This window comes from Microtus oregoni, unplaced genomic scaffold (genome assembly GCF_018167655.1).
Source record: "Microtus oregoni isolate MIOR12 unplaced genomic scaffold, Mior012 000029F_ref0000214, whole genome shotgun sequence".
Classification (NCBI taxonomy): domain Eukaryota; kingdom Metazoa; phylum Chordata; class Mammalia; order Rodentia; family Cricetidae; genus Microtus; species Microtus oregoni.
This window is the reverse complement of record NW_024543088.1, coordinates 15,936,496-15,963,154: the sequence shown is the minus strand read 5'-3', so window position 1 is coordinate 15,963,154 and position 26,659 is coordinate 15,936,496. Positions and strand designations below refer to the sequence as shown.

The 26,659-nt window shown below is 52.6% G+C and overlaps 2 protein-coding genes across 4 annotated transcripts in view; one reads left to right on the top strand and one right to left on the bottom strand.

Moving 5' to 3' along the window:
* The first annotated feature begins 2,081 nt into the window (after window positions 1–2,081).
* On the top strand, window positions 2,082–9,211 carry Prr36 (proline rich 36). The gene is made up of 7 exons (XM_041677788.1): window positions 2,082–2,481; window positions 2,625–2,743; window positions 3,043–3,320; window positions 3,431–3,533; window positions 4,309–4,421; window positions 4,519–6,579; window positions 7,585–9,211. The coding sequence occupies exons 3-7, from the start codon at window positions 3,050–3,052 to the stop codon at window positions 8,106–8,108; spliced, it is 3,072 nt and encodes a 1,023-aa protein (XP_041533722.1). The 5' UTR covers window positions 2,082–2,481; window positions 2,625–2,743; window positions 3,043–3,049; the 3' UTR covers window positions 8,109–9,211.
* Window positions 7,951–26,659, bottom strand: part of Evi5l (ecotropic viral integration site 5 like) — a 43,433-nt gene continuing 24,724 nt past the window's right edge. Inside the window, exons 9-20 of one of the 3 annotated variants that reach the window (XM_041677791.1) lie at window positions 25,490–25,587; window positions 25,340–25,400; window positions 18,732–18,785; window positions 17,686–17,718; window positions 16,559–16,699; window positions 15,501–15,629; window positions 13,583–13,723; window positions 13,324–13,479; window positions 13,075–13,221; window positions 12,889–12,984; window positions 12,712–12,807; window positions 7,951–8,079 (exon numbers count right to left, since the gene is read on the bottom strand). In XM_041677791.1, coding sequence (XP_041533725.1) covers window positions 8,032–8,079; window positions 12,712–12,807; window positions 12,889–12,984; window positions 13,075–13,221; window positions 13,324–13,479; window positions 13,583–13,723; window positions 15,501–15,629; window positions 16,559–16,699; window positions 17,686–17,718; window positions 18,732–18,785; window positions 25,340–25,400; window positions 25,490–25,587 — 1,200 coding nt within the window. In that variant the 3' untranslated portion in view covers window positions 7,951–8,031. Of the gene's footprint in view, window positions 8,080–11,024; window positions 12,548–12,711; window positions 12,808–12,888; window positions 12,985–13,074; window positions 13,222–13,323; window positions 13,480–13,582; window positions 13,724–15,500; window positions 15,630–16,558; window positions 16,700–17,685; window positions 17,719–18,731; window positions 18,786–25,339; window positions 25,401–25,489; window positions 25,588–26,659 lie in introns of those variants that run through there. The other 2 variants (XM_041677789.1, XM_041677790.1) reach the window with 2 other exon arrangements.

The window sequence follows — 26,659 nt, the reverse complement described above, 5'->3', positions numbered from 1 at the left end:
CAGAGCCACTCCCAGAACCAGCTCCCTATGGCTCGTCACTCCAGCTTACACCACACACACATACACACACACACACACACACACACACACACACACGGCAAACACATGGGTACCCACATTCATGTGAGTAATTCATCTCTTCCTGGAATTCAGAGCATTGCCTAAGTAAGGTGTGGCTACAAGCACCGGACTGAGATTTCTCCATTCAGGAGTTGTAACCAGCGGGTGAAGTAGAGCAGACTTGTAATTCCACCTCCTCATGCCCCGGAGGCTAATGGGTTGCCTCTATCTTGAAACTAGCCTAGGATACATAGTGAGTTCTATAATAGCTGGCTACAGAGTAACACCTTGTGTGGTAAAAGCAAGCAATGGGTCAGTGCCATGGCTCAGCAGGTGCTCCAGAGGCTTCAGTATTCATTATGTAACCACACCTTTATCTCAAAATGGTGCTTGCTTTTCTTTCTTTTCTTTTCCCAGCCTGGTATACATATAAAGTTATATAACAGGTAGGACCACATTGCCTGACCTAATTTAAAACAAAACCAACAACTTTTTTTGTGTGTGTGTGCATGTGTGTGTTGCTGTTCTTTTTTTTTTCTAAACAGGATCTCACTATGTCTGGCTGTTCTAGAACTCACTATGTAGACCAGGCTGGACTTGAACTCACAGAGATCTGCCTGCCTCAGCCTGCTGGGATTAAAGGTGTGTGCCACTACGACTGGCTGTTGCTGTTTCTTTTTTTTTTTTGAGACAGGGTCTCATACAGCCAAGGCTGTTCTCAAATTATCTCTCGCTGTGTAGCCAAGGATGATGCTGAACTCCTGATTTTCTTGTCTCCCCCTCCTAAATGCTGGGATGATAGCCGCACACCACCATGCCAAGTCTGTGTGTTACTGTAGAGGCTCTTTGTCTGTTGCAGAAGCACCTGCCAACTGAGCTATATGTCCAGCCCTAAAAATGCTCTTAACTCTGGATCCAGTTGTTTTCCAGCCCTTCTTCTGGAACTTTCAGGACACTGGTCCAGGACTCATTTCTTTATCTACCTAGCACCGAAATGGCTCAGCAAGCTTTGTTAAGTAGTCCAGGCTGGTCTGGAACGCAGGATCCTCCTGCCTCTATATCTGTAGTACTGGCCATGCAGCCCACAATACCAAGCTCAAAGAGTCCTTATACTCCAGAGAACCCTTGGAGACCAGCGGTTTGGTTTAACACCCCTGTGGGTAAGATCTCCTGTATGGTGCACCTGCCCCCATGGGGTCTGTGAGTTAACCTCCTAAAGTGACACCTTTTAGTTGCTCAGCTGTGGACCCTCAGACAGAATGCTCTCAGCTTCTTCACACACCTGTTTGCAGACTTTTCCTACCCTCCGTAATCATGCTTCTCAAGGATCCACAAGCTCTGCCAGGAAACGTCTGAGGCCTTGACTGCCTGTATGCCAGCTAAGTAAAGATGTCCTGCCCCACAAAAGGCAGAGTCACCACCGTGTTTCCTATTTTTCTCCCTTTCTTTTCTCCCTCTGATCTTCCTCTCTTCTTCCAAATCTGGGCTCTCCTGTGCATCCTCTAAGCCCAAGAGTTTGAGTTCTGTGAGACGGCTCAGTGGGTAAATATGCTTGCTGCCAAGCCTGATCACCCCAGTTTCATCCGCAGGACGAGGCTGTAGGAGTGAACTAGTCCTACTGTTGTTCGTGCAGTGGCATGTACACACACCAACACACACACACACACACACACACACACACACACACACACTTAATAAATTAAATAAATAAAGTGTAATAAAAATTAGCTCCCAAGGTTCGCATTCTCCAGCAACCCCCACCAATCCGCAGCAGGTACGGGGTTACCTAGGGTGTGAGAAAAATTGGGGTTGCAAGATAGGAGCACTGGCTCAGACATCCTAGGGCTATCTAGCCTCCACAGTCATCAAGAAAGGGGGACTGGAGGACACAGAATGGCTGGATTGGTTGGTGGGCCAGAGGCTCGGTGATCCCGCCCTACTGGTTGCCAAGGCCCAGCCTATCCCTGTCCAGGAGAATGTTGGTCTCCAAGTGCTTGAAAAGGGGGTGTCTCCAAGTGTTTGAGAAGGAGCAGGTGCAAGAGCTGGAGTAGGGGGACTGTGAGGGTCCTTAAGGGATTTCCCTACTAAGCATCTCTGGTTAAGTCTTTGGTCGTTGGACAGAGCCACTGAAACAGGCCTCCCCCGGGGTGGTCACAGGGAGGCAGCACGCGCACCTCCCTCGTAGGCGCGCCTCTTCTCTCAGCCCCCCTCGGCGCGCTCCCGGCTCTGGATCAAGCGCGAGCACGCGCATCCTGGGCTCTCCCTGCCCGCGGCTGAGGGGCGGGGCCGCGGCCAGGCTCCCCAGGCACTGTCGCCTGCAGCCCCCTCCCCTTGCCTTCTCGCCGCTCCCCGCCACAGCTGCTCCGGCCCAGCCCCACCCCAGGCGACCCTGCGTGGAGCGGCTCGTGGCCAGAGGCGTAGGTGAGCGCGCGATGTGAGCAGGTGGAACGGGCGGATCGCTGGCCTAGGAGACCGTGCTGGGGGAGGGGTCGGGCCCGGGAAGCAGCTCTTTGTCTACCGGAGCCCGTTCGCGGGCTACGAGGCCACTCTTTTTCTCCCTGCAGGTGCCTGGGGAACCTGGGGGAGGACGCTGGTGAATCCCACTCGGTGTGCGTTCGGAGGACCCTGAATCTGGAAGTCCTGTTTTGGGGGACTGGTCGTTTGGGTCTCCGAGAGGCGAGGGGTAGGGGCATGGATGTTGTTTTTGTAAGAGGGCAGAGGCACTGGCGCGTGTGGGTGGGGGGACACGAACAGGGCGTCTCAGCTTTGGGGGATGGAGGTGGCGGTGGGACTTGACAACACTGAGCGACCGGACTGGTGAGCGGGTGTGGGTGGTTGGAAGGAAAGCAAATTGAGGCTCTTGAGGCTGAGGTTTAGGCACCCCTGGGTGGTGGTGCTGGAGAAAGCATAGGGAGGCGCCAGGATCGTTTGTAGTGAGTGGTTCAGGACCTGGGATGCTGACCCCTCTGTTTTCCTCATCAGGTGCAATATGGACAAGAGGGATAAGGTCAAGGCAGGAGCTGCCCTGCGGATGCCAGTTTCACGACCTCCAGGCCTTCTGACCCCTAAGCCTCCTGGATCCCCTCGACCTCCTCCCCCTGTAACCACCGCTGCCCTTCGAGTCCTGGAAGCAAATGGAGCTGTGGGGCGAAGGCCCCCGGTGGAGCGAGCCGCGGGCATCGGCAAAACAGCTCTTCCACAGACAGCTGTGCAGGGGGCACCAGCGCGCAGCAGCGTTGGGGCAGGTCCTCGCAGCACAGGTGCTCAGCTTCATCTGTGACTTCAATTTTCACACCGCTCACCTTCCCTCTTCCTTCCCGGATACTCTTCTTTTTCAGAAATGCCATTGATTTTTGTCTTCTCCCTGAAGCCTCCAGGCCCGCAGCTTCTGGGAAAGGAGAGAAGGCCCCGGTGAAGACCTCCGGCCAGGGTTCTATTTCTAGCTCCGGGCGTGCCAGCAGTGGGATCACCAGGTAACACGCTAATTCCTCTAACTCCTTAATTCCCCAATCAAGGGTTAGTTTAGCAATCTGGTGCCTTTTGAAATTACGCAAGAATGGGCTGGGAAGGTGGCTTAGTGTGGTGAAGTGCTTGTTGCGCAAATATGAGGACCTGAGCGTGAGACTCTAGTCTCGGTGGTGTACCACTATAACCTCAGCTCTGGGTGGGAATGGGAGGTGGGGAGAGATGGATTCTTGGTGCTGGACTGTTAATACCAGCCCTCAGCAGCCAGAGGCATATGGACCTCTATGAGTCTGGGGCTCGCCTGGTCTACACAGTGATAATAAATAAAACAGAATGCAAAAATAAGACAGAGAAAAGAGCCGGGCGGTCGTGGCACACGCCTTTTATCCCAGCACTCGGCAAGCAGAGGTGGGCGGATCCTGTGAGTTCGAGACCAGCCTGGTCTACAAGAGCTAGTTCCAGGACAGGCTCCAAAGCTACAGAGAAACCCTGTCTCGGAAAAAAAGAAAGAAAGAAAGAAAGATAGAGAAAAGATCCAGCTAGATGCCAGTGCTTACCTCTGGCATCCACACGAGCATGCCTGGGGGAGCACAACTGAAGGTACGTGCACACACATGCACAAAAATATTTCCCACGAGTTGGCTCAGGAACACTTGCAGATAGTGGGTCAAATTGGGCAAAGGTTATTATTGGTTGGGTCACAGGAAGGCAAGCAACTCCATGTCACAGGCGGGGAAGTGTGCGACTGGGAATACCAACAACAGCTGGTCCTCCTGTTTCCAGACCAGGCCCTGCTGTCCAGAAGGGACCCCAACCCCCGACTAAGGAGCCCGTGGTCAGAGGTAAAGCACCAGAGGCACCCAAAAGGAACACTCTGAGCTCTGGAACGCGAAGAGGTATGTGACCTGGAGACAAGCAGGCTTCTATCAGTCTTTGAGGGCAACTAGTCTCGAGGTATCCGTGTTTCTTCTGGACTATCGTTTTTGTCTGCAGATTCTTTAGGACCCACCTCAGGAACCTCTTCTCCTGCCATCCCTCGTCGGTCCAGACCTCCGGCTACAGAGGTGGGAATTCCTCGACCAGTTCCCAGTGCCCGGCAGCGTCCCCTGACCACCGAGGCACCCAGGAAACCTGTGAGCAGTGCTGTGGAGCGCAGTGTCCCGGAGCTGAGCCCAGCCTTGAAGAGGCGCTCTGCCGCTGGTGGCAGCCTGCAGAAGCCGGCCTCCCGTTCCCTGAGCTCCAGTGCTACTCCTCAGCTCTCTCCAGCTCGCTCTGGGGTCTCTCCACGTGCCACCCCCCGGGCTCCTGCACACACCTCTCAGCTCAAGTCGAAAGGGCAACAAGCTCTGCGCCCACCCCAGACCACAGTCCCAAGGAAGGACAGAACCTCTGCACAGAGTCTACTTTCTGCTTCATCTTTAGTCACGCCCGCTCCACCTGGAGCCTCCACACCTCAGGCTGCCTCTGTCCAGGTCCTAGAGGATCCGCTGAAGGCCGCGCTCCCTCCCTCTCCACCCGCCACCCCCCCTCTACCTGCTGCTCTTTCACTCCAGGCCCAGTCCTCAGCACAGGCAACACCCCAATCACAGGCCATAAACTGCCCACCATCACCTCCCCCGCTTTCTTTGCAGAACCTCCCCTCCCCACCAGCCACGCCCCCTTTGCAAGCTCCACCCACAAGCCTGGGTCCTGAAGAGGCCTCTGACTCACCCCCACCAATGGCCGTGATCTCTCCATCGCTTTCACCTCTTGTCCAGAGTATGCCCTGCAACCAGGCTTCTTCAGCTTCTCCCCCTCCGGAGACTCTCTCTGCCACTCCTTTCTCACCTACACCCCCACCTCTAGCCACGCCTCCTCCACCAGTCCTTCCTTCACCGCCAGTTTCCCCGCAGAATCAGCCTACGCCCCTGATCACACCCTCTCCGTCCACTCTGTCCGCTCTAACTACGCCCCTTTTGCCGGCCAACTTTTCTGGGTCTCCTCTCCTTCTCCAGGACACGCCCTCTAATCGAACCACGCCTCCTTTGCAAGACACTCTGTTTCTGGCCATTTCTCCTCCAGTTTCTCCCTCCCCTTCCTCCTCCCCACCTCTGAATGTCCCTCCCTCTCCCGTGGTCACGCCTCCTCTGAGGCTCTCACCACCCCTGATTTTGCCCACTTCACAGGCTTCTTTGTCGACCTCGACACCCTCCCGGGCCTCGTCGCCCCAGCAGGCCACGCCTGCTCCTTTGGTTGTGTCACCGCTGCCGTCCCCACTGCCTTTGGGCTCACCCCCTCTGAAGGCCTCGCTCTCTGTCACGCCCACATCCCCTGTGCAGGCACACTCTCTACCCTCGCCTCCCTTGCAGGCGCCTTCTCTGGCTACATATCCTTCGCCTCTTCCCTCGTCCCCGGCCTCACCTCCTCTGCCAGCTCTTCTCTCACCTCCTGCTTCACCTCCTCTAGAGCGCCCTCTTTCTCCTTCACCCTTACCTCCGTCTCCCTTGGCAACGCCCCCACCAGAAGCCCTACCTTCACTGGATTCACCCACTCCTCTGACTTCGCCCCCTCCGCAGGACCCCTCTTCTCCGGCTTTGCCCTCTCTGCAGGCTCCCTCCTCCCCGCCGGCCACGGCGCCACCTCCCCTACAGGTTCCCCTCTTGGCTTTGCCTCCTCTCCAGACCCCGCCCTCTCCTCTGGCCACGCCCCCTCCTGGCCTGACCTCGCCCCTTGTTCAGCCTCCTTCTCCTCCTGCCTCACCCCCACTGCAAGCTCCTCGTCGACCCCCGACTCCAGGTCCAGATGTCCCGATCTCAAGTCCACGGCTGACCCTGTCGCTGGCCCCTGCCCCGCCACCTCCACCCTCGCGAAGCCCGTCCAGTACACTGAGTGGCCCGGACCTGGCAGGCCACAGCAGCAGCGCCACGAGCACGCCGGAGGAGCTCCGTGGCTACGACAGCGGGCCCGAGGGCTGCGCCACAGTCTCCCCGGCCGCAGACGCGGAGCTAGCGGCCTGCCACCCGGCCTCCTGGAGTCGAGGTCCTGCTCCACCGTTGGCAGTGCGTGGCGCTCCAGGTAAGGAGTTAAGACTCGGGGGCGGACCTTTTCATGGAGTCAAGCTTTTTTTTTTTAACTTGAATTTTATATTTATTATGTGTATATGTGCATGCGCATGGAAATGAGCGGACAACCTGCAGTAATCTATTCTCTTTCCTCCGTGTGAGTTACGGAGATAGAATTTAGGTCGTCAGGCAGGGCTGCAAGCGCCTTTACTCGTCTCGCAACCTCTTAAAAAAACGATTATATATATGCTACACGTGTGCGGCTCTTACAGGCTATTGTGAGCTACCCGAAATGAGTGCTTAGAACCGTACTCAGGTCCTTGCAAGAGCAGTATTGTTCTTTTATCTCTGAGCCTCCTCTCCAGCCCCACATCCTTAAAAATCACGTTTGTGTACTCATTTTGTATGTTTGTATCTTTTTACAAACTGTAGCTGCCTCTAGGGGCGCTAGGAGTGCTGTGGGTATGTGCTCTGGCGCATTTGTGGAAATCAGACAGCTTATAGAATTCTGTTCTCACCTTACCTGTGGGTTGAACTCAGATTTCCTTAGTAGCCTTACCCGCTGAACCATCTCTCCAGCCCTATTTTATTTTTATTTTATTCTATGTGTACCGGTGATTTACCTGAATGTATGTGTGTGGTGCAGTAGACGCTAGAAAATTATGTCAGGTACCTGAAACTTGACTTACAGACCGTTGTGAGCAGCCACATGGGTGCGGGGAAATCGAATCTAGGGCTCCTGAAAGAGCAGCTAGTATTTTTAACCAATGAACCATCTCTCCATCCCCTGCTGGTCCTTAAATTTTTTTTTTTCACATCATGAATTTTATTTATTCACTTGCTTGAGTATTTGTGCGGGTTCATGTGTCACAGCGCTGATGTGACGGTCAGATAACTTGTGGGAGTTGGTTCCCTCCTTCACTGTGTAGGCTCAAAAGACCAAACGCCGGTTTTCAGGCTTGGTGGCAAGCGCCCTCCGTTGAGCCAATCTCGCTGGTCCCCACTTCTGTTCTTACAGGAGTTCCTCTGCCGTGGCCTCCCGCTGCCTGCGCGGGCTCCTCTGACGGCCTGTGCACCATCTACGAAGCTGAAGGACCAGAGTCGGTGGCCCCTACCCCTGGATCCCTAGATGCGGAACCGGAGCCGGAGCCGAAGCCGGGCTCTGGCGGTGGGAAGGCAACTGCTGCCCCGGGCTCAGGAGCATCCTCGAGAAGCCCCAAATCGGCTCGCCTTGGCGAGCTGCCGCTAGGGGCGCTGCAGGCGAGCGTAGTACAGCACCTGCTGAGCCGGACGCTGTTGCTAGCGGCAGCCGAGGGTGCAGCTGCCGGCAGTGAAGGAGGTTCAGGAGGCCCAGGGGGTGGTGGTGTCCCGGGGGGATCCCGGGCTCCGCTTAGCGATGCCGAATTGGGCCGCTGGGCCGAATTGCTGTCTCCCTTGGACGAGTCGCGTGCCAGCATCACTTCAGTCACCAGCTTCTCCCCGGACGACGTGGCCTCCCCACAGGGTGATTGGACTGTAGTGGAAGTGGAGACTTTTCATTGAGCCAGACCCCAGCCCCGCTCATCATACACATACCGCTTTAGAGTCCACCCTTCCGGTTACACCTCTTTTGCCTTAGTCTCCGCTCTCACTGGATGGATATTTTTTTAAACCTCTAGAGCCCAGTCTTTGGGCCCAGGCCATGCCCCTATCCTTCCTTGGTTTAAGCTTGGAACACACCTACAAGTAGGCCTAGGCCTTCCATTTGCGCTTGTATTTGGCCTAAGCCACAGCCCTCTAAGGAGCCACGCCACACCCTATGTTCAGTGGATAAATAGCCTCGCATACCAATAGCCTCATTTTCAGTAAAACCAGAGATGCTGGCACCTGGGTGCCATGGTGATGGGAGCTGGGAAAGGGCCACATATGTAGCGGTGCAGTTCAAAGGTCCAGGCTACACCATGCTGCTGGGTGTGCCTGAGCAAGTCGGAGCTCTGGCTGAACAGTGTGACTTGTCTACAGCAAGGTGGTTGGTGAGATAGTGGTCTTGTGCTCTTTTGGGTCACTTCTAATGAAAACGTTAGGCCCAGGGAGGCCTGAGTGGATGAGCTGGTGATCAAACTGGGGAGCCACCAAAGCTCTTCTAACCCTGGATGTGGGGTAATTCGCTCTCCTGGGTATCCCTTGTTACAGCCCCTATGCCCTGTGTGCACCCCTTCTCTTTTGTGCTTGAGTTGGGCCCGGAGGATGAACTCGAGTGGAGAGGAAGGGTGAGTCCTTGCCTTCATCTCTTACTTCTCCCTCTGTGATGGGTAGTGCCAAGTTGTAAAATGTGAAAAACCCCTGAAAGATGGGCCCCTTGGCATGCCTGTCGGGGGGGGGGGTTAGCTTGCTTAGGCTTAGGTGGAAACACCTACCCATTGTGGGTGGCACCATACCCTGGCTGAGATCCTGGGCTGTGTAAGCAGAGAGCTGGGCAGCAGCATGCATTCACTGCTCTTTGTGACTGACTGCTTCCAGCTCCCGTTACCTTGACTTCCCCACAGTGATAGACTGTACCCTGAACTGTGAGCCAGAATAAACCCTTCCTCCCTTAAGTTGCTTTTGTCAAGGTGATTTATCACAGTTAAGGGAAATAAACGGAGACAATCTCCCTCTCCTGCAGTAACTTGCCCAGGTTTGCAGAACTACAAATGTAGGGCTAAAGTGGACTGACCTGGCTGAACCTTGAAGGGGTGGTGGTGCAGAAGACCTGGGCGTTGACACCATGCCGTTCTATGTATTGCACTCACAGGGGCATCCTTGCCTTGTTTCTTACTCCAGATGATCTCATGAATTCTCAGTTACCATGTTCATTTAAGTCTGTCAATCAGAATTGCTCTCCACCTCCCAGCCATCAACTTGTCCCTGGAGCCCCTAACTCCAGGCAAGGTTTTTCCTTTCCGAGTGCCCCTGCATGACATTACCCCTTGAATGTTATTGCCCAAGGATCTCCACCTTGGCACTAACAGTGTGGAAGCCAAATGGCAGTGCCCTGTACTGGGCCCCCTTACCTCACCCTGAGTCAGGTACTTGTCAGACACAGACAAATAAGTTCTCTGTCTTCGCCCTGAAACAGCCACTTCCTGGCTTACAGTCCAAAGAGAAAAAGTCTCGTCTCAGAGGGGCACTGCTACCTCTGTTGTTGGGGGAGGGCACATGCTCTGGACTCTAGCACTGAGATTTGTGGCAAGCCAGAGATTTCTTCTCTAGCTGAGCCCTGGAGGGAACCCCGGATATCCTTGTTCCCAGATGTCAAGACAAGCCTAAGAGAAAAAAGTTAACTCTCCCCCATCCCAAGACAGGGTTTCTCCATATAGTTCTGGCTAGCCTGTAGTTCTGGAACTCACTCTGTAGACCAAGCTGGCCTTGGAACTCAGAACCTCCTGCCACTGCCTTCTGGGTGCTGGGATTAAAGATGCCACTGTGCCCCAGCAAAAAGCTGACTCTTAACACTGGGCAGCTAGGACCTCAGGCCAATTTCTGTGAGGACTTTTCCTTTATTGCCAGGTCCCAGTTCAGGGAGCCAGCTTGGGGACAAGAACGTGTAGATGCTTAGTGACCCATGGGAGCAGTAGGCACAGTGACAGATGAGCATCAGTGTTAGATCTGTGTGACCGGAATGAATGGGAGCATTTGTAGGGGACTCAGCTATTCTGACATGGAATCAGTGTTGTGTCCAGTTGCTCAGTGCCATTGGGCAGTAAATAGCTGTCTTTTAGTGCTCTTGACTATACTTTCCCCTCCCTCCATGAGCTGGTGCTAACCCTGGGCACTCTTCTCCCAGACAACAATCCAATGTAATGTCCCCATTCCTGAGTCAGTTTGGCATTTGATGCACTGACCTGGTTACTGACCCTCAGAAGGGGATTTCTCCAGTAGGGGAGTTCCCACTCAATAGGCTCTCTTCTCAGCCTTCCCATGGATCCCACACTGCTCTCAGTTCAAGCCCAAACTCAGCTCCTTCCTGGAGCAGTCACATTCACCACCTTCCTGGTCTCACCACACACCCAAGATCTGTTCCTTCTTCCAGGATATTCTGGCTCCTCCCAGAAAAAAACCCCTCCTCTCCCTATTAGCGGGGCCTTTGTGCTTTTGCCCTCAGGGGAATTTCTCACCTTGTCTCCTCTGCTCTGTCTTTTCCGTTCTGGTTGTCTACTTTGGCATTACACAAATTCCCTTACCCTTAGTACCCACTCCCATGACAGCAGAGACTCCACAAAGGCAGCCACAGGCAGAACACTCCACTGGCTGTCACAGGGTCAAGCTTTTCCTCAAGTTGGCATTTGGATTAGGCCATCCAAATCCACCCTGTGGCCTCTCTCACACTGACTAGCTATTGCATTTGTCTTCGAACTTCCAGAACACAAGGTCGGGGTCGGCACCTTACTGTGATTCTCCCAGCCCTTGGCTTGCTCCACTCAGCATCCTTTGTGACTGTGTAAATACACTTTATTTTTCATCTTTCCTGCCTGGGAGACATGGAGTGTGAACAGGCAGTGTGCAAAATGGTGGTGGGCAGTGTGGAGGGGCACATGAGGGGCACAGAAGAGGGCCCCTCAGGGGTACCCTGTCCCAGCCCCCAGGCTTTTTAACACTTAAAGAGTGGGCCACCAGGAATGGAGACTGAGCTGGGGGCCCACCCAGGAAGCACCCAGGGATTGCTTGGGACGCCACTCTACCTGAGGCTCTAGAAGCACTGAGAGGGGGGTCAGCCCCCAGGGTCCCAAGATGCAGGGGGTGAGGGATAAAGGAGTCTGGGAGCATCGATGGACTTTGGCACCATTCTCAGCTCTGGGCAGAGACCACAGAAACACTTCAAGGAGATAAGGGAGGTAACTCTGACTGGGAACCTCTGGCCAGAAGTGGGGCTAGGGACACAGGAACAAGAGAACTGAGGCTGAGAACTCCTAAGGAAGGGGTTTTCCTCCGCAGCCAGCCAACACGTGTGATATTAGTACTCCCCAGAGGGAGATGGGTGCTCTAGGGAAAAGGGTCTCTTCTTTGCAGCTTCTGCAGCCCTAGAGGGCAGGGAGACACTGCCCATGCCTGAGCTGGTTCCCACGGACCACTCACACCCCTGGTCCTGCACACAGGATGGGGGGGACTTTGGTTTCTGCTGCAGGGGCCATGATGCCTGCACCAGGCAGAAAAGCCCAGCCTAGCCATCTGACCCTGGTGGCAAGGGGCTGGCTGTTCAAAATCACTGTGTCCAGAGAGCCTGTCCTGGGGTGCTAATATCCAGTCCAAGTTGTCCCTCCTTCCTCAGACCCACTGCAGCTCCTGGGCCCCACCCAGCAGGGCCACCCTTGTCCCAAAGGGAAGCTGACTGGGAGGAGGAAGTTTTCTGCTTAGCAAGTCTTGGGACCTCTGCACTTTCGGCCCTTGTCCATATGAAGAGAGCATCACCCTCCAGGTAACTGACCCAGGCACCCCTTGAACTCAGGAGGGCCTGCGCCGTATGGACCAAACCGGGTCAACACTGCTATGTAAGACAGGCCTGCCAGTAGGCCCTGCCCTCTGTGCTGCCTCCTCCACCTGGCCCTTGTTTGGCGGGAACCACAGAGGCACATAATTTTTAGTACTGCGGAGCAGCAAGGTCACTGACTGCTGCCCTCTCCTCCCGGCAAGTGGTGATTGCGGTCTCCAGGCTCCCAGTGAGTGGGCCCCCAGCCTCAGTTGTCCAGGCCTTGGTTGCTATAAGGCGTGGCCAGTTCATCTGCATCGCTGTCTGAGCTACCTTCACTGTCTTTGGCTGGCCTTTCCAGACGTCTGAAGAAGCGTGCGTCCCGGGGCGACAGAGGGTAGAGTGGGTCCTGCAGGGCTGCACCCACGCCCACACCCACGCCCAGCAGCTCTTCATCGGAAGATGGTAGGGAGTCCTCATCCAGGTGCCGTGTCAGGCTAAGACCATCGAAAGCCAGCGGGTCCTCGAAGGTTGGTGGGCCTTTCAGCAGCCGCACCTGGGGTGCGCGGGGGGGGGCACCCACGCGTTGGAGATGTAGACTGATGTGCCCACACAAAAGCCTGGCCATCAGGCGCCCTCCTCCCTTACCCTCCTAGCTTCATGCTTCATCTGGGTCCCTGCACCAGAGTCTGGCCTGTCGCCAGCAACCCTTGCTCTCACCTCGGCCTTCAGCTCCTCAATCTGGTCCTTCAGCTCGCGGATGTACTGCGAAGAATCCGAGTGGTTCAGCTGGCCCTGGATACGGCCCTCCTCCCTCTGCCGGTAAGGCCAGAGTACTGGCAGTCAGAGCATGGCCAGCCCAAGGGCACCACCCTCCTCTCAGCTCCGGCAGCTCACCTGGATCTCCAGCTCTGCGATGCGCTGCCTCATCTCCGCCACTGCGGCCATACTGTCAGCCTCCCGAAGGCGCACCGCCATCACTTCCTCCTTGCTCTGAAATGGGGGGAAGGAGGTGTACAGAGGTTGGGTTAAGGAGGTGGCAAGGTCCCAGGTAGGGTCGTGGGGTCCAGGCAGGGGCTGTACCTTGCACTCAGCCTCCGCCTGCTTGCGGCGGCTTTCACTGAGTTGAGTCTGGAGTCCCTTGTTCTGCGCTGCTAGGTACTGCAGCTTCTCCTGCAGAGCTGCACGTTCTGCCTCCACACGGTTTAGCAGGTTGCGGTGGATGTTGTCCTGGAAAGGAGGACCAGAGGACATAGCAGCAGGAGAGGGGTGGTCGCGGTTTGGTCAAGGGGCCCCCTGTGGGGGTCCCTGTCCCGCGGAGGCATGGACTACCTGGGTCTCCAGTTCAACCACGCGCTGCCGCCATTCGCGGCCATCGGCCAGGGCCTGCGCCTCGCGCAAACGCACGGTCATGAGCTCGTCCTGCAGTTCGCCCAGGACCAGCTTCCGCGGGGACTCCTTCCAGCGGCCACCACGGGAAAGATGAGCCTAGAAGAATGGCTGGAGGGGTTCTAGAGACCAGCCCCGAGGTAAGGCCCACCAGCTGCTCCGGGCACATCCTGCTGGGGGCTCTCTCACCACCCGTTCTCACCTGCCAGGTGTCTGAGAGCTCCTGCAGCTGCAATTTCAGCTCCCGCGCAGAGGCTACAGCCTCGCCCTCCCGCACCTTGAGCGCCTTAAGCTCCTCTTGCAACCTGGCTACATTGTTCTCATCTGGCAATGAGCTGTTTCTCTGCAGGGAGACAGGAAAGCTGCTTTAACTCCTTGCCTAAACTGTAGGATCCATGCCTTGGGCCTCCCTGCTACCCGGATCTTTTTCTGCCTGGGGCAGCTGATCAGAGAAAGAAGCACATACCCAAGGAAGCAGGAACTAGGCCCAGGGGAAGAGGACCCTCCTGTAACCCTAGTCAGGGTTCATTATCTGCAAATGGGTGCAAAAACAGCTCTACTCTCTCAAGTCTGTCCTTGGGAAACCCCCTGGAACTGTGAGGCCTCCTGTAAAGATTACTGCTAATTACATAAAGCACACCGGGGCAGCTAAGCTGAGTGCAAGTCTGCTCTCAACTCCAGATTCCACCCTCTCAGACCCATGGCCATCCTGAGAACTGCGTCTGCAGGGGCTGCAAGATTCCACCCTCTCAGACCCATGGCCATCCTGAGAACTGCGTCTGCAGGGGCTGCAAGATTCCACCCTCTCAGACCCATGGCCATCCTGAGAACTGCGTCTGCAGCACCCTGTGCTCTCCCCAGAAACAGACAGACTGGGGACCAGCCTCTATTCTGTCCTGGTGTGGAGAGGGCCCAGTGGCTGGGGTGTGGTGGTGCTCATGATGTAACTCGGTAGGCCTGGTCCTTACTGAGTCTTGTTTAGCTCTGGGTGAGGAATGCAAGACAGGTCTAGGCCGGGCACATTTCCCTCCTGTGTGGAGAAAGTATGTTGATGGGGCTGAGGCTTCTGGCCCGCACATAGCTGTAGTTGATATTGGGGAAGGGGTTTTTCTCAACTTCAAGGACTTTGTGGCAGATCCCAGGAGAGTTTTGTGGTTTGGTTTGGCTTTTTTCTTTTTAAGACATGATCTCAGGTAACTCAGGCTGAAATCAGACTTGTAGCTAAGGATGGTCCGGAATGGCTGATCTTCCTTCTTCCATCTCCCCGGGGCTGGAGTTATGGGAATGTACTAGGGATGGAATCTGGGGCTTCATATATGCTAGGCAAGCATTCTACCAACTGAAGTACATCCTCAGTCTGAGTTACATCAACCCACAAAGCAGCCGGGGAGGCACTCAGGAAGTCTGGTTGCCCACTTCCAGGGCTGCAGGGAGGAAAGTATGGCCCTAGCTTCCCTCTGGAGAGTATCTTCATGGGAGAGAAGAGTGGGTAGGCAGTCCTAATTAGTAGGTCTGGGACTTCCCCTGTCAGCCTTTCCTTCCCTGCATCCTGGAACCTCAGCTCCAGTGGGGAGATATGCACAGTGTAGTGGGATATGCAACACTTATGATTTGAGACTGAGACTTAAGGCAGGGTTCAAGGGCATGGGGAGCTCTGGGATGAGGAGCCCTGGGTCCCTGTGCAGAGACTGTGGTGGTGTAGGGGACAACGCCTAGTTGGCAACAGGCTATAGAGCAGCATGGAGAGAGGGGCTTCCTCTCTGATGGGAACTGACTGACATGAGAGTAAGGCAATTTCCTGGCTGCCTCTTCTTGTTCTCTCTCTCTCTCTCTCTCTCTCTCTCTCTCTCTCTCTCTCTCTGTGTGTGTGTGTGTGTGTGTGTAGGCATGTGTATATTTGAAGAGGCCAGAGGATGATAAGAGGTGACCCCATCACTTTGCCTTATTCCCTTTAGATAGGGTCTCTTCCTGAACTTGGAGCTAGGCTAAAGACCAGTCAGCCAACCAGAGATCCTCCCATCTCTCTACCACAGTGGTGGGATTACAGGTGTATGTGGCAATGCCTAGCTTCTGAAGCTTCTAAAACTCACTCAAGACTTTTGTCTCCTTCCTAGCCATACCTTTTCCATGTCCAGAACCTTGTCCTGCATTTCTCGAAGGGCCCCCAGAGTCTCTGTCTCACGTAACCGTGACTGCTCCAGCTCTGTCTCCAAGTGGGCCACAAAGTCCTCTGTGAGGCGCGGGTTTTCCTGGAGACAAAGAACAGCAATGGTCCCTGGTCAAGACTGTGCACAGTGGCTAGCTTCCATGCTAATGGGTCAGAGGGCCAGTTTTGGGGCATCCTGGGTAGAGCCCATGCTCTGTTCATGGCACTTGGCTTGGCTACCTTCCAGGGAAAACTGCACAGAAAGGATGCTGGGAATGGGACTTCCCATGACTCCAGGATGCCTCTGAGAGCCTCCAAGACTCAGTCCCAGGACCATGGGCAGGGCATGTGCTTCTGCAGTGTAGTGAGTTGTGGAATCATATACATGGCATGGTCAGAGACCAGGGGAAGGGTGGGGGCCCCTCAGACCCCACTTCAAAACAGGTAACGACAGGAGGGAAGAAAGTTCCCTTTGGGCCTCTGGGTCAAAACCAAGACCTTCTCTTTCTGCTCTGGTTGCCTGAGAGGGCATTTCTTTAGGGGACCATCCCAATCTGGCCTTGGAAGGCACCCCCTTCGGCAGCCAGTCACCTGACCTCTGTCCTGTTAGGAATTCTGACTTTTTGTGCCAGCATCACTTCCTGGGTCAAATGGACTTCAGGCCTCATGAGGTGCCCTCTTCTGGCATACCCCCTTTTTAATGCTCCTCTTGAGCCTGAGGACAATAGGTCTAGACCTTACCTACCTGTTCATTTCCTCATAGTGGGCACCCAGAGGTTCTCTGTTTCTCAGAGGAACCCTACTGCTTAGTCTCAAGATAAGACAACTCACCTCAGGGTGGGAAATGGAAATCTTAGGATGTCCCATGGAGTCTAGGGGTAGCTGGCTGTGAGGGACAGCAAATCCACTCTAGCCTCTGGATACCCCTACCCACCTTATAGCTCTAGTCCCCGAGGGCCAGAAGGTAGGAGTGGCATATGGGCTTGTGGGAGGTGTGGTCCTGCCAGTCAACCCCACCCACACGCCTGGTACCTGCTGTTCCTGCAGCTGCCGGATGGTGCTCTGTGCCTTTTGAAGGTCCTCTGCGGTCGAGCTACACTGCTGTCTCACCACTGCCAGCTCCCGTTTGATGACATAGTTCTCCTCAGCCTCCTGTGCCCGTGTCACCTGCCCCTGAGCACAGTGAGGATGGGGGTGGGAAGGGTGCCGTGACTATCTGCTTTGGTCCCAGGCCTGGCCTCTGGGAGGCTCAGAGAGGATGTGAGAAGGGCAGAGTGAGACAGGCATGGCCTTTAGTGCTCAGAGCCTGGGATGGGGTGCCCCACAGCAGGCCTCAGGATGGTGAGGGTGGAGACAGGCAAGGACAGGCCACCTGATGGATCCTGGGAGTACTGGACATTCTGGAGGTACTGCCAGCTTAAGTGACAAATGCCCCCAACTCCCAAGCTTGGGCTTCTTTCCTCATTCTGGCTCTTTGCCTCTGCCCCAAATGAAGAGAAAGTTTGTTATCCAGTGCCAAAGGCCTCTGAGAGGTGGAATACACCTCTCCCTGGGGCCACTTCCTCCACCCACATCCTCTCTCCCACCCAACTTGATACTCCTTGTCCCCCATTCCAGGCTCGGAGCCACTGGGTGCTGTGCAGAAGCTTCTAGAAAAGCCATCCAAGAATGAAGCAGCAGCAGAAGCAGCCGAGTGAGAGATGGTGATGGGGTGGCAGCAGAAGCAGAGAGGAGTCAGAAGGGTTGTGTGTGTGCCTGCAATTATGCATGCATGCCTGTGGGTGAGCACGTTCATGTAAGCTTAGCACAACACATGTCAAGGCCTACAACCAAACGCTCAAGGGTCCTGCGCCCTATTGGGCTGGCATCTGTTGCCCCTTGGTGGAGGAAGCCTCCTGCCCATGCTGAGTGTAAGTTTTCTCCTAAACTCACTCCCACCAATGCCTCCCATCATGGTGTTTGTCTCCAGATCACATGCCCCCCTCCCTCAAAGCATTGGTCTCCCTGGAAGCTTCTCCCTCCATGCAAGTTGCCAGGCCTGCCCCCTTGCCCCCAGAATGGCAGTGGCCAGGAAAGAGGTGGTTACTGGCTGTCTTGTGCAGTGACCCAGGAAGGGTCTGGGATGGAGAGTGCAGAGGTATATGGAAAGGCTACAGTACCTGGATTAACCTATCAGCCAGGGCCGCGCTCTCCTACCAGGCGAAGGGGGTTCCCAGCAACAGGGGAAGGAGGCAGAGCAGAAGGCAGGGGACAGGAGAGGGGGAGAGACAGACAAGAACCACTTGTCACTAACGCAGTGGGCTACCTCTAGAAGCAGGGGAGAGAGGAGTGAAGACCAGAGAACCAGCGAAGAGGACCCGGAGAAAGACCAAAGCCAGAGCCAGCTCCGTCCTGGAGGGGGGTTCATATGGGTGGGGAGATCGGGGTGCACTGGGCTGAGAAAACTCAGCAGCAGGAATGTCTCTTCAGAGAGGGCTGGGACAGGGAATGCATTTTAATCTTGAGAGAAAACAAGAATTGAGGCTTTTGGTGTGGTAATAACATCCTCTCCGTGACCCACTACCTCCTTGTGGTTGGCGAATAGTCAAATGAGGAGCACTAAGGAGCAGGAAGTAGAGTTCAGAGTCATGCTAAATCACCCAAACCACCCCCAATCCTTAATCTAGTAGGGTGCCAGGTCAAATCCATGCAGCTCTACCTCAAGTGGTAAGGCTCCCCCCTCCTCCATCCTGCCCCTCTTCCTTTCTAGGGTGAGACTGACAAATTACAGGTTAGGGCTCCTTGTGGCCCAGTGAGAGAGCTCATCCTCCCACCCATGTAGTTTGTGATTGCCATCCACTGAGTTGTGATTCAGCTGCAACCCTAGGGGCTGAATTGAGATCCAGAGTGGGATGAAGCCTTCCAAGAATCCTTAATAACAGGGCAGCCCAAATCTAAGTGGGGTTGCGGGCGTTTGAATAAAAGGCCACCCACATATTTTGTTGAGACAGGGTTTCATGTAGCCAAGGCTAACTGGCCTTGAACTCTTGATCCTCCTGCCTCCACCTCCTGTGTGCTGAGATTACAAGAGTATGGCTACTATGCCTTCCCTACCTAGGTTTAAGTCAACTGGTTCAGAACGGAGCAATGACCCAGCCTTAATGGCTGCTGGGTGTTTTGAGGCCTGGAAATTTGAAACCTAGCAGCTGGTACCCACACTCCTCACCTTCTCTAGGGTCTCAATCCGTTGTTTGAGCAGTCGGTTCTCTGTACGAAGCCTCTACAGAGAAAGAAGAAGAGCACTTCAGAGCATATCGGAACGCTTATAGGCACTTAATCCCCATTCACCAACCACAGAGGTCAAGGAAGGTCCCCTTAGAGACCATTTGTTCTGGGTCAGAAATTTCAGAAAATGAGACATATTCCTGTCTAGATGACTCATTAAAAATACTGAGGACCTGCAAAATGGTTCTTGGATAAAGGTGCGTGCTGAGGAGAGAAGTGACTCCCACAAGTTGTCTTCTGGCCTTTCATATGCATGCTATTGCATACACACCCATATACATACACAAAATAAAATAAAATAAAAGTTAAAACGGATTTGGTGCTAGGAATGTGGCTCAGTTGGCAGAGTGCTTTTGTAGGACACATGGTAGCCATTGGTTCACAAAGTCCCGGCTGGTGGTACATGCCTGTAATTCCACGCTTGGGAGGCAGAGGCAGGAGGATCATAAATTCGGACTCATCGTTAGCTACATACTGAATTGGTCTACATGAGATACTGTCTCAAATTGATGATAATTTTGTTTAAGACAAGGTTTCTTTGTGTACTCTGCCTGGCCTAGAACTAGCTCTGTAGACTAGACTGGCCTCAAACTCACAGAGATCTATCTGCTTCTGCCTCCTGAGTTCAAAATGACTTTTCTTTTTTTTAATCCAAACCTTCAGTAGAAACAACCCAGAATGCCTTCATGGCATGATCTCTCCTCTCTGTCTCTCTCTCTCTCTCTCTCTCTGTGTGTGTGTGTGTGTGTGTGTGTGTGTGTGCGTGTAAGGAGCAGTCAGCATCTACACTGTCCTCAGAAGTCTGCCTCAATCTTTCAAGGGCAAAGGCTTCTGTGTTGGGGAGAAGCTGATGCCAGGCAGTGCTGACTACTGTTTGCTTTGGTCTTACCAGCCCCTGAGTTGACCTCTCTGGAAGAAGCCCTCTCTCAGAACTGTGGCCTGTGCTGAACATGTAGGAGACTTTTGCTTTAATCATTGTCTCGGAGACAGGGTCTCATACATTCCAGGCTGACTTAGAACTTGCTGTGTAGCCAAGGTTGCCTTTGTCTCCTTGATATTGCTCCTCCCACTTGAGAACTGAGATGGTAGGTGTGTACCATGATGCTGTGTATGTGGTGTGATGCCAGGGTGTGGATAGAACCCAGGGCCTTTTAGAGACATTGCCTTGGTTATTATTCTCCTGCTTATTATATAGTATAGTTAGCTTTGAGCCCTAATCCTTCTATCTCCTGAGTAGGGGATTATAGAGGTGCATCATGCCATGTTTGGCTCTGCCTTCTATTCTGTGATGAGGAATTTAGGGTAAGTATCTGTGGTTTTAGGTTCCCCCATGACCCTCTAGAGAGCTGATGTATGCAGCTGTGTTGTAGCTAGCATCCTCAGCCTCTTGGTTATGAATACATGATTTGTATTAGTAGATAGCTGAGAGGCCTACCTGGCTGTGAGGGTTGGGTTTAGTTGTCAACTTGATAAAATCTTGAATCATTTGGGAAGAGAATCTCAATGAAAGACTGTCTACATTGAGTTTGCCTGTGAACATGTCTGTAGGGGATTTTCTTGATCATCTTAATTGATGTGGGAGGAGCCAGCCCACTGTAGGAGGCACCATTCCCCAGGCAGGAAATCCTGAACTACAAGTGTGGAGAAATAGAGCTGACCAACATGCAAGCATCCCTTTGTTCCTGACTGGATGCCATGTAACCAACTGTCTTAAGCTCTTTCTGCTGTGACTTCCCTGGTCGCAGTGAACTGTTATCTGCAATTGTTAGCTACAATAAATATTTTTCTTGTCTTAAGTTTAAAAATTTTTTTTGAGAATTTATTTATTTTATGTGCATGCAAAAACTAGAGAGACCAGAAGATCTCTTGAGATGAAGATATAGGCAGTTGTGAACACCGGTTCTCTTAACTGCTGGGCCATTTCTCCAGACCGCCTGTTTGTCAGAGTATTTTATCACAGCAGCAGAAATGAAGCTAGAACACTTGCTATGGGTTGGTTACACAGAATAGGTCCTGACTGATTCTGGGGGAGACACAGTGATAAACACCCAGAAAGCAACTAGAGCAAATCATGGATCTGATAGTCACTGACTCACATCATGTGTAAGGAAGCTGAGTCAGAGAAGCAGAGCCTCAGCCGAGCTTCTCAGCAAGGCTGGATCAGAACCGTTTAAGGCCAGGGAGGGTTGACTGTTTAAGAGACAGGGAAGCCTGTAACTCCTAGGTTGCTCTGTCCAAATGGAACTCAGCTGATCACTGCACCTAGCACCACCACCCACAGAGAAGCTTGGACAGACCTGGCTGATGAGTCCTCTCTCTGCTGATTACCCAAAATGGAAAAAAGGAGGCAGAATGAATGAGGGGTATGTAGGGCTATACACTAGTCAGTTGACAAAAAAATTTGGAGTGGGGGCCTGGGGATGTAGTTTAGTTGGTAGAATGCTTGCCTAGAATGCTTTAAGTCCCGGTTTCAATACCCAAGACCCTATAAACTGTGATTGCACACACCTCTAATCTCAGCATTCATGAGGTGGAGGCAAGAGGATCAGGAGGTCAAGATTATCCTTTGCTAAAATGCAGGTTTAGGTCATATACTTGCTCTATATGAGACCCTGTTTCAATTTTTTTCCAGTTGAAGATGGTGGCACAGTAATTACAGTACTGAGGCAGGACTGCAGATATGAAGACAGCTTATGGTGGTGGCGCACGCCTTTAATCCCAGCACTTGGGAGGCAGAGGCAGGTGGATCTCAGCGAGTTTGAGGAAAACCTGGTCCATAAAGCAAGTTCCAGGACAGTCAGGATTGTTACACAGAGAAACTCTGTCTCAAAAAAAAAAACCACTTAAAATAAATACATACATATATACATAAATAAAAGAAAAAAGAAATACAAACAATAAAAATAAGTAAATGAGGCTGGGCATGGTGTCACATGCCTGTTATCCCAGTACTGGGGAGTCATGTTCAAGACCAGTAAGGACTGCATAGAAGACCCCATCTAAAACAAAACAAAACAAAACAAAAAACAAATCAAAGCAAACCAAAACAAAAAAAATCCTCAAATAAAAGTTTGCATTTGAGTATTTACATTTATATGTTTGTGTGTGCAGATGCCATGGTCCTCCTGTGGAGAACATGCAGAAGTCAGTTCTCTCCTTCTACCATGTGGGTCCTGGGGATCAAACTTAGGTCATCAGACTTGGTGGCAATGCCTTCACCCACTGAGCCAACTTGCTGACTCTGAAAGTCTCTTGTTTTATGATGCTTCAGCGTCCTGAGGCCTTGCTATCTTGGGAGAGATAATACATTTCAGAACTAACTAATTGCTAGACGGCAGGAGTGGATGTTTTCTTTCCAATACAAAAGCACTAAGTCCAGAACCAAAGTTCTCAACCTTCTTTTACCTGAAGCTTACTAAATGGACACCACTCTTATCCTAATGGTCCAGTGCTGATATAAATACTAGGAGGAAGCTCCTTGAAGCTGAGAAAAATCACTCAAATTGCCTGCTTACATTGCCTACCTTGCCTGGCCCTGAGCCTGACGACACACACCTGCCCTGCTTTTATTCTTCCTTCCTGTAGAAAGTGTGTTGAAGGTTCTGGCCAGTGCTGCCTCCATGTTCTCTGACTGACATGTTCTGTTTTTTTCCTCTTGAAACAGAGTAACCAACTCTCTTTTCTTTCGTCTATGTATTTGTGTGTGTATGCACAGACATGTGTGTTTAAGCTCATGCCCTAGTGCACACATACATATGGAGGCCAGAGGTCAGTCTTTAAATGATTTATTTTGAAATTATTACTTATTTACTTTAAGGTTATTTTATTATTTATATTTTGAGAAAAAGTCTCACTTTAAGCCCTGGGCTGGCCTGGAACTCACAGATATTAGTGTGCCTCTGCCTCCTAAGTACTGAGATTAAAGGTGTGTGCCACCATGCCTCCAGCCTGTTTTATTCATTTGTTAAGACAGGGTCTCATGTAACCTAGGTTGGCCCCTAATTTGTCATATAGCTGAGGAAAACTCTGTACTCCTGTTCCTCTCAAGTCCACTTCATCAGTCCTGGGATGAAAGGATTGTGACACCATGCCTGTGTTTGTTGGGACAGGGTCTTACTATGTAGCCATGGCTGGGTTAGATCTCATTATGTAGACAAGATTGGCCTTGAACATATAGATATCTGTCTGCTTTAACTGCCTGACAGAATTAAAAGCGTGTGTCACCATACCTGTTCCACTTTAGATTTTAAATACAGTTTCTCTCTGAAGCTGAAGCCCATGGATTGAGCTAGGCTGGCTGGACAATGAGTTCCACGGATCTGCCTGTTACTTCTCCTGATCCCAGGTTACAAATACACACCAACCTTGCTTGGCTTTTTCTGTTGGGTTCTAGGATGGCTGAACTCAGGCCTTCACTTCACTTGTAGACAAGCACTCTACAGAGGCATCCCCACAGCCTCACCTCTCCTCTTTTACTTAGAACTCGCCAATTTAGCTAAAGTTGCTCATTTTCTGCCTGTCTCTGCATCTCCAGTGCTGGAATCAAAAGAATACCACTACTACAACTGGCTATTTTATGTGAGTTCTGGGGATTGAACTCAGGTCCTCAAGCTTACACAGCAAGCACTTTACCCACTGAGCCATTTCCTTTGCCCTCTTTTTTTTTCTTTTCCTTTTGTTCTGTGTTAAGGATAGAGCCCAAGAAATTGTGTATGCTGGGCAAATGCTCACCACTAAGCTACAGCCCCAGCCCCAATACACTCTTCGTTCAAAGGCAATTGTCCATGTCCTTGTTATCTTGTATTACCTGATTCAAACAAGTAAGGGTGGTTTTTGTTTTTTGTTTTGAGACAGGGTTTATCTGTGTAGCTCTGGCTGTCTTGGGACTCATCCTGTAGACCAGGCTGACCTCAAACTCAGAAATTCTCCTGCCTCTGCTTCCTGAGTGTGGGATTAAAAGTGTGTGTCACCACTGCCTGGCATCAAATCAGGATGTTTTAAAACAGACCAAAAGTGAAAGACCAAACTGCAGGACACCTGTGCCCTATATGAAGGCATCCACCTGACTCTTCAAGGTCTCCGGGGAAATCTCAGGGGAAATTTTCAGTCTGGCCTGTGGCCCCAAGGGTCTTTAGCATTCTTGTCTTATTGCTGAGTCCTCACGGTCACCAGATGAGAGCAGGTCCCTTGTCTGCACACAGCAAGAACCACATTTTGGTCTTGTGCAACACTCAAGCTTCCTTCCTTATAAACTGATTCACAAACTCAGGATAGAACACTTTCTGGACCCCTCAAGCTGGGCCAGGTGCTTCAGCTTGAAGGCACAAGTGAGAGGTGATCTGGATCATCTGCGTTCTGCCCCTGACTTATATAGGAGGTGGGAATGATGCCCACAAGGCTGATAGTACTAAGAATAGTGCAGCAGAAGCCCGTTTGCAGATGGGGACTCCAAGGCTCAGAGAGGTGAATTCACCTTCTAGGATCACACCTGGTCCTTAGTGGGATACTAGTGCTAACCGTGTCGACTCATCAACTGGATAGGACAGAACCAGGTCTGTGTGTGGACTTGTGTCCCTGTCTGTCTTCCATACTGGGTGGCAGGACCCTCATTCTTGGCCAGCCGGTTTTGGAGACCTGTAGCTAGTTGGTAGGTGGGGTAGGTGGGGTAAGTGGGGCCTCCCAAGGGTTAGCTGGGTATGAGCCTTCCTCTTTCCCCTCTTCTAAGTCCTGCCCTGGACTCTATTTTGCAGGGCCTGGGGCTCCTTGGGGAGATACTGTGAGACTGTAGGTGCTCAAGAGTGCTTTCATCTGGGAAGCCACATCCTTGTTACTTAAGACCAAGTCTCTTCTTTGTTTCAATCAATGTTTGTTGGGTGAACAGCTAAAATCACATAAGGGGTAAAGCAGAGGCTATCAAGAGGTGAATTTGGGCTTAGAGATTTTGCGCACTCAAGAAACTGATTCTGATGGTCTGGCAAGTCAGCTGCTAGTGCATCCAGGACCCTCAGCGGGGGCCCATACTCTAGCCTACATATCCTGTTTTCCTGAGCTGTTCTTCTCTTAGCCCCCAACTGCGAAGGCTCCCCTGTTCTCTCAACCTTCTGGGTGTTCTCCTGCCCACCAGGTCCATGTCTGCTACGCTAGGCCCTTTAGACTGGACTCCTGGACCTGAAGTGTCTCCAAGGCACATCTGGCTCTCTCTTGTATGATATCTGGAGTTCACACCACTTCAGTGATTTATTGACAGTCGCCCCATGACATGGGGGTTCAGGGGTCTGAAGGCAAAGAATTTTGACTGTCTTGTTTGTTTACTGTTGTGTGACCACCTCTTGGAACGTGCAAATTGGGACAGGCGCTCCCACGCTGGGCTGGCAGGTGAAGGAAAGGTCATGTCTGCAAGGGTCATCAGGAGCCTCAGGCTCGCTGCCCAGTTCAGCCCGTTCCACCCATGCGCTGAATAGGACTGCCCTCTAGCGGCCATCTCTGGAGTTGCGAGGGAAAGCCTCCAGGGCACCTATCTTTTCCCTCCCCCATGCCTCTGGAACTTACTTTGATCTCGATCTGCTCTTCCATCTCTTTACTCTTCATAGCTGCGTATTCCTTCTCCAGCCTGTGGGGACAGGGAGTAAGGTCACCGTGCCGGCCTCCCCGGGGTTGGGGAGGGATTCCCTCTCGGGATCTCCATTCCCGGGCACTGACCTCTTCATCTTTTTAGGGTTGTACTTGACCTGGTAAGCCTTGAGGACCAGCTTGTCCGGGCAGCTGTCAAACTGGTGGGGGATCACTCTCTGGAAGTACTGTGGGGACACAGGGAGTCACTGTCACAAGGGTCCTGACCATCGCGGTCTGCCTGAGGAGTCACTGTATCCTGCTACAGCCAGGAGCTTCTCCCTTTCAGCCCCTAGACTGTGGACTTTGACTACTCAGCCGGCATTTGTTGAATGACTGCAGAAGGAACAGCTGGGGGAGACCGGAAGGTCTGCCTTCCCAGGATGCCTTTGGGGGAAACTTGAGAGAATCAGGCTCAGGACTGGGGGTGGGGATGTGTGTGTGGCGGGGGATCAGCTTGGCTAGTCGTCCTAGACTGACCTGACTTGTGTCCCTGGAGCCAACAGTAAAAAAAAGAGTTTGAGCCTCAGAGTCCAGAGTAGAAGGAGAGAATTGAAGGAGAGAATTGTGAGTATTGTGATCTAACCATTTGCCATGGGTTCTTCTCCCTCTTTTTTCCTCTCCCCAATCCCCACATTAACAACAATAATAAATAAAGTTAAGTTAAAAACTATCAGGCTAGAGGACCTTTTGAAGGCAGGGCTGGGATGAATGGGGTCTAAGCATGGGGAAACCTTCCTCAGGAAGGGGGTAGACAAGCCCAGTGGACAACAGGTCCTGTTCCTCCGCCCAGCTGGCCCCCTCAGGCAGTCTTGGACAATGGATGCCCGTGTTCACAGAAACAACTGTGGCTTTTGTGTATTCTTTCCTGAAGCACCAGCTGGAAGATGCTGGGAGGGGGTAGGAGCCTGTGTGATAGGGAAACCATGGTGAGGGGAAAACTGGCTTCTGCTCTAGCATACTGTGCCAGGAGCAGGCCTAGTCAGGGAGGGGCAGGGTAGGAGGCTACCCCAAGCAAGATGCTGGTTCCCTCCTTTGCCCCCCAGGATAAGAGATGGGATCAAACCATATGTAAAGTCTCCAATTTCAGCCAGGGTTAATTTGCAGGCAAGCTTTGGAAACTTGCAACAAGTGGGTGGGAAAGAGTGGATAGGACCTCCCCATCAGTTGAGTGCTGGTCTCACTTTCTTCCCAGTGCTACCTAGTTTGCTGTCTCTGACAGAGCCTGGGTTCCTCAGGAAGGCCTCGGGAATAGCAGAA